At 44.2% G+C, this 6,014-nt stretch overlaps 1 protein-coding gene across 4 annotated transcripts in view; it reads left to right on the top strand.

Moving 5' to 3' along the window:
• Positions 1-380: 380 nt before the first annotated feature.
• The window catches only part of secisbp2l (SECIS binding protein 2-like), a gene marked incomplete at its 5' end in the record, with an annotated part of 33,658 nt that continues 28,024 nt past the window's right edge, over positions 381-6,014 (top strand). For 2 of the 4 annotated variants that reach the window (XM_031812515.1, XM_031812514.1), the window contains 4 exon segments: positions 381-556; positions 3,624-3,804; positions 4,179-4,334; positions 4,823-4,979. In XM_031812515.1, the coding sequence (XP_031668375.1) occupies positions 381-556; positions 3,624-3,804; positions 4,179-4,334; positions 4,823-4,979 (670 nt within the window). 4 annotated transcript variants of the gene reach the window in all.

The raw sequence follows: 6,014 nt of genomic DNA, 5'->3' as shown, positions 1-6,014 counted from the left end.
TCCTCTCCTGTCCAGTCAGGTCCTGTCCTCTCCTGTCAGTCAGTCAGGTCCTGTCCTGTCCTGTCAGGTCCTGTCCTGTCAGGTCCTGTCCTGTCCTGTCAGGTCCTGTCCTGTCCTGTCAGTTCCTGTCCTCTCCTGTCAGGTCCTGTCCTGTCCAGTCAGGTCCTCTCCTGTCCAGTCAGGTCCTCTCCTGTCCAGTCAGGTCCGGTCCTCTCCTGTCCAGTCAGGTCCTGTCCTGTCCAGTCAGCTCCTGTCCTGTCAGGTCCTATCCTCTCCTGTCCAGTCAGGTCCTATCCTCTCCTGTCAGGTCCTGTCCTCTCCTGTCCAGTCAGGTCCTGTCTGTGACGTCCGTGTCTGACTGCCTCTGTCTCTCCTTGCAGGATGTGAAACTGTCAGCCGAAGTGGAGCCGTTTATCCCACAAAAGAAAGGTCTGGAAGGAGCGCTGGTCACCATGAGCTTGTCTGGAGGAGAAGGAGGGGGGGGGGTAGAGCCCACCCCAATCCCCAGCTACCTCATCACCTGCTACCCTTTTGTCCAGGAGAACCAACCCAACAGGTAGACACATCACCCTATACATCGTATAGTCCCTAGATCATGCAGCCTACACCCTACACACTAAGGGCAGGTTTCCTGGACACAGATTAAACCTAGTCCTGGATTAAAACTATATTCAATGGGGAATTTCTGAGCACATGTCTTTTCATTCAAAACTAGGCTTAATCTGTGTCTGGTAATCTGACCCTAAGAGCCTGAGGTGCGACTGTCACTGATTTAATCTGTATTGGAACTACCCAGCCTCTGTCCCTGAGCCGCTGACAGTTAGCCTAGCATTAGCTCGGAAAGAATCTTTATGGAGTCCAGGAATATTCCTGTTTCTGACCCTCCTCCAGGAATGTGCCCATGTCAGTGGGAAAACTGATGGGGTCTTCCTTCTGATTCACCTAAGGAAACCCCCATATACCGTGTGAGTGTTACACACAGCTAGGCTGTGAATGATCAGGGCAGAAAAATATACCAGGCACTCTGATTTTTTATAAAAACACACCAAAACAGATGACCATGCTTTGTAACGTTTCTAAAACAAGAAATGTGATATTACACTTATATTTTTAACCAAAATGTAATAGACAAATTGTTGAGTTGGCCCTTTAAGGGCGGGAGGTTACCTTGGTGTGTGAGATTTGGGATCTGACTCTTTGCTATCAGTTGAAGCAACCGACTCAAACTAATGTTGAAAAACTACTGAACTTGTGAGCAAAACAATGTAAATAGCCAAGGAACACGAGGACAAAGTCTCACTTTGTAGATGTTGTGGAAAGTAGACCAACTTTTATGCCTGTGCACAGTCCCTCAAAAAATGAATCTATCAGCATTTCACTCAGTGAGCTCAGCTGTGCCAGATGGGACATACAGTTGAAGTCAGAAGTTGATACACACCGTAGCCAAATACATTTAAACTAAGTTTTTCACAATTCCTGACATTTAATCATAGTAAAAATTCCCTGTCTTAGGTCAGTTAGAATCACCACTTTATTTTAAGAATGTGAAATGTCAGAATAATAGTAGAGAATTATTTATTTCAGCTTTTATTTATTTCATCACATTCCCAGTGGGTCAGTTTACATACACTGAATTTGTATTTGGTAGCATTGCCTTTAAATTGTTTAACTAAGGTCAAATGTTTCAGGTAGCCTTCCACAATAAGTTGGGTGAATTTTGGCCCATTCCTCCTGACAGAGCTGGTGTAACTGAGTCAGGTTTGTAGGCCTCCTTGCTCATACACTCTTTTTCAGTTCTGCCCACACATTTTCTACAGGATTGAGGTCAGGGCTTTTTGATGGCCACTCCAAACCTTGACTTTGTTGTCCTGAAGCCAATTTACAACTTTGGAAGTATTCTTGGGGTCATTGTCCATTTGGAAGACTCATTTGTGACCAAGCTTTAACTTCCTGACTGATGTCTTGAGATGTTGCTTCAATATATCCACATCATTTCCCCCTCCTCATGATACCATCTCTTTTGTGAAGTGCACCAGTCCCTCCTGCAGCAAAGCACCCCCAAAACATGATGCTGCCACCCCCGTGCTTCACGGTTGGGATGGTGTTCTTCGGCTTGCAAGCTTCCCCCTTTTTCCTCCAAACATGGTGATGGTCATTATGGCCAAACAGTTCTATTTTTGTTTCATCAGACTAGAAGACATTTCTCCGAAAGTACGATCTTTGTCCTCATGTGCAGTTGCCTACCGTAGTCTGGCTTTTTTATGGCGGTTTGGAGTAGATGAACCAGACTTGTGGAGGTCTACACTTTCTTTTCCGAAGTCTTGGCTGATGGGCGGCAGTGTAGCCTAGTGGTTAGAGCGTTGGACTAGTAACCGAAAGGTTGCAAGTTCAAATCCCCGAGCTGACAAGGTACAAATCTGTCGTTCTGCCCCTGAACAGGCAGTTAACCCACTGTTCCTAGGCCGTCATTGAAAATAAGAATTTGTTCTTAACTGACTTGCCTGGTTAAATAAAGGTAAATGAATGTATTTTGATTTTCCCACGATGTCAAGCAAAGAGGCACTGGTAGATCTTGAAATACATCTACAGGTACACCTCCAATTGACGCAAATCAGAAGCTTCTAAAGCCATGACATTTTCTGGAATTCTCCAAGCTGTTTAAAGGCACAGTCAACATAGTGTATGTAAACTTCTGACCCACTGGAATTGTGATACAGTGAATTATAAGTGAAATAATCTATCTGTAAAAAATTGTTAGAAAGATTACTTGTGTCAAGCACAAAGTAGATGTCCTAACCAACTTGCCAAAACTATAGTTTGTTAACAAGAAATTTGTGGAGTGGTTGAAAAATGAGTTTTAATGACTCCAACCTAAGTGTATGTAAACTAGTTTTAATGACTCCAACCTAAGTGGATGTAAACTTCTGACTTCAACTGTAGGATTGATATTTCTTTGTGGAATTAGCAGCTTTGAAACAAAATAGTTGAAATACTTTAAAAACAGATACTGCAAAATTTTCTGAGCACTAACTCACATGTGCTCATACTTGACTTTGGACTTTTTATTCAGGAATGTAATGCTCCCACCGTAGAGCCCTGCACATTGACCAGCCAATGGGGTTGGTGAAATATACATTTTACCCACAGGTGTCGGGTGTTAACTTTATGCCCTGGATGTGATTGAGAGCTGTCGACCTGTGTGTGTGTCCTGTGCGTTTCTCTTTGTCAGGTGTCGGGGTTAACTTTATGCCCTGGATGTGATTGAGAGCTGTTGACCTGTGTGTGTGTCCTGTGCGTTTCTCTTTGTCAGGGGTGATCTGCCTCATGCTGCACGTTCGTTTCCTTCCTGTCTGTTTTGAATAGCAGGAAGTGGTCTCTCAAGACCACCGGCTGTGAAAATGTCAGCTGGATCCTTGTCAGCCAACACACACACACACACACACACACACACACACACACACACACACACAGTCAGCTCTACACTGATATCAGCAGTGTAACAAGCTTTGTCTTAGTTTGACACAGTTTTCTCTGGCCTCCTACGGGTATATTAGTCCTAATATGTTGTATATTCATACAATCATCACTACACCAGTCATTTGTTCTCTCCCTCCCCTCTACAGACAACAGCACCCCATGTATAGCGGAGGAGGGGACCTGCGCTGGCAGCAGCCCAACCCCAGCCCAGGTGGTCCGTACCTAGCTTACCCCATCCTGTCCTCCCCCCAGCCTCCAGTCTCCAACGACTACACCTACTACCAGATCATGCCTGCACCCTGCCCCCCCATGATGGGCTTTTACCAGGTAGGTAGCTGAAATGTTAGGGGGTTAGAGGCAGACCAGTAGTTAGAAGGTTGCTAGTTCAAATCCTGGGCGAGGAGATAGAACAGGGAAGTGAATTAGCAACCCGGAGGACTGCTGGTGTCAGATCTCAGGTACTATTCACCTTCAATGTGCCCTTTCGCTTGGTAGGTAGTGGAGTGTGTTGTTTTTGGGAGAAGAGGTTTACAAGACTAGTAGCCTGAAGAAATGGTTAGGAGAACAGAAGAAGTGGAGGATAAATGTTCATTGTCACAGGTACTATTCATTGCCAATGTGCCCTTCAGCATGGTAGGTAGTGGAGTATGTGTGAATGTTTGTCACAGATGGAAAATACAGTTGTTCTGTTCCTCTACCAGCCCTTCCCAGGAACGTACGCCGGGCCCCTGCAGCCTGGCGTGGTAAACCCTATATCAGCTGACGTCAGCGAGAGACCGGCCCCTCTCGGACAGGCGTTTGGACTAGCTAATCAGAGAGGTGGGAGGGGCATGGTCAGACCTGCCGTTCTACCCAAGGTAAGAGGTTAGAGGTCAAACATGTTATTCTGCTGGTCTACCCTAATGCAAGGTGCTCAGGTCCATACTTCATTTTTACATTACTGATTGCAATACATGTATCACTAGCCACTTTAAACTATGCCACTTTGTTTACATCCCCTACATTACTCATCTTATATGTATATACTATACTCGATACCATCTACTGCATCTTGCCTATGCCGCTCTGTACCATCACTCATTCATATATCTTTATGTACATATTCTTTATCCCTTGTGTGTATAAGGTAGTAGTTTTGGAATTGTTAGTTAGATTACTCGTTGGTTATTACTGCATTGTCGGAACTAGAAGCACAAGCATTTCGCTACACTCACATTAACATCTGCTAACCATGTGTATGTGACATACATTTGATCAATTAATACCATCATTGAATTCATTAATTAATACCATTAATTGGGTCGTATAACATCAATATACAAAATAATGTTTCATGTTATTATAGTCTATGTTCTATCAGCAGCAGCAGGTGGGGTTGTGTCAGTCCCTGAGGGCCAGAAGGCCCCCCATGAGGCCTGTAGCTGTCCAGAAGGAGGTGTGTTCCTCTGGGCCAGATGGACGGACCAAGACAGTCCTACTCGTGGACGCTGCCCAACAGACTGGTACGTTTATAACCAGTAACATACTAGTACCAATACTAGTACATTGTAGTACTAGTTGAGCCCAGGGTTTGACTCAGGTTTGCATTGCCAAACCCCTGTATACTGGTCTTAAAGTATGTCCACAGATGAATGACGGGCCTAACTCTTCTCTAACTTCTGTACAGGGTTGTGTACTGACTGTATGTGCCTGACTGTGGTCTAAGCCTTCATTACAGTATAAAGGCTTTACATAATGAAACTTACACAGTCAACCACAGAGCATCTAGATCCTACTGAGCTGAGAGAACAGGTTTACAATGATGACGCTTCATCATACTGAGACACTATGGCTACGTTTACACAATCAACCACAGAGCATCTAGATCCTACTGAGCTGAGAGAACAGGTTTACAATGATGATGCTTTATCATACTGAGACACTGGCTACGTTTACACAGTCAACCACAGAGCATCTAGATCCTACTGAGCTGAGAGAACAGGTTTACAATGATGACGCTTCATCATACTGAGACACTATGGCTACGTTTACACAGGCAGCCCAGTCTATTTATTTTCTTGACCTAATTGGTCTTTTGACCAATCAGATCAGCTCTGAAAAAGATCTGATGTGATTTGTCAAAGACAAATTAGTGGAAAAAACATCACAACTGGGTTGCCTGTGTAAACGGAGCCTATGATACCCATCCTGCTGGGAAGACAGTAGGAATGTAGAGTTTCAGGTTGGAGAGGTCTACTGTGCACGCCTGCAGTACGTGTTGTCCTCTGTGATACCTCTGGCTGGGGGAATAATGCTACTTTTGATTTTTTTTAACCTTTATTTAACCAGGAAGGGCTCATTGAGATTAAAATCTCTTTTTCAAGAGTGCCCTGGCCAACATAGGCAGCACCAAGTCATTACAAAAAAATTACAGATAGACAACTTGAAACTACAAGTAATCTAGTAAAAACCATTGAATTCACAAGAGTATAAAACAGCAAATTGAAAACATTGACAGGTCAGGGAATCAGCCTCAAAATCCTTCATCAGTGATTTAA

Source organism: Oncorhynchus kisutch, unplaced genomic scaffold (genome assembly GCF_002021735.2).
Source record: "Oncorhynchus kisutch isolate 150728-3 unplaced genomic scaffold, Okis_V2 Okis03b-Okis08b_hom, whole genome shotgun sequence".
Classification (NCBI taxonomy): domain Eukaryota; kingdom Metazoa; phylum Chordata; class Actinopteri; order Salmoniformes; family Salmonidae; genus Oncorhynchus; species Oncorhynchus kisutch.
The sequence above is the reverse complement of the archived record's forward strand: the minus strand, read 5'-3'. Positions and strand labels throughout refer to the sequence as shown.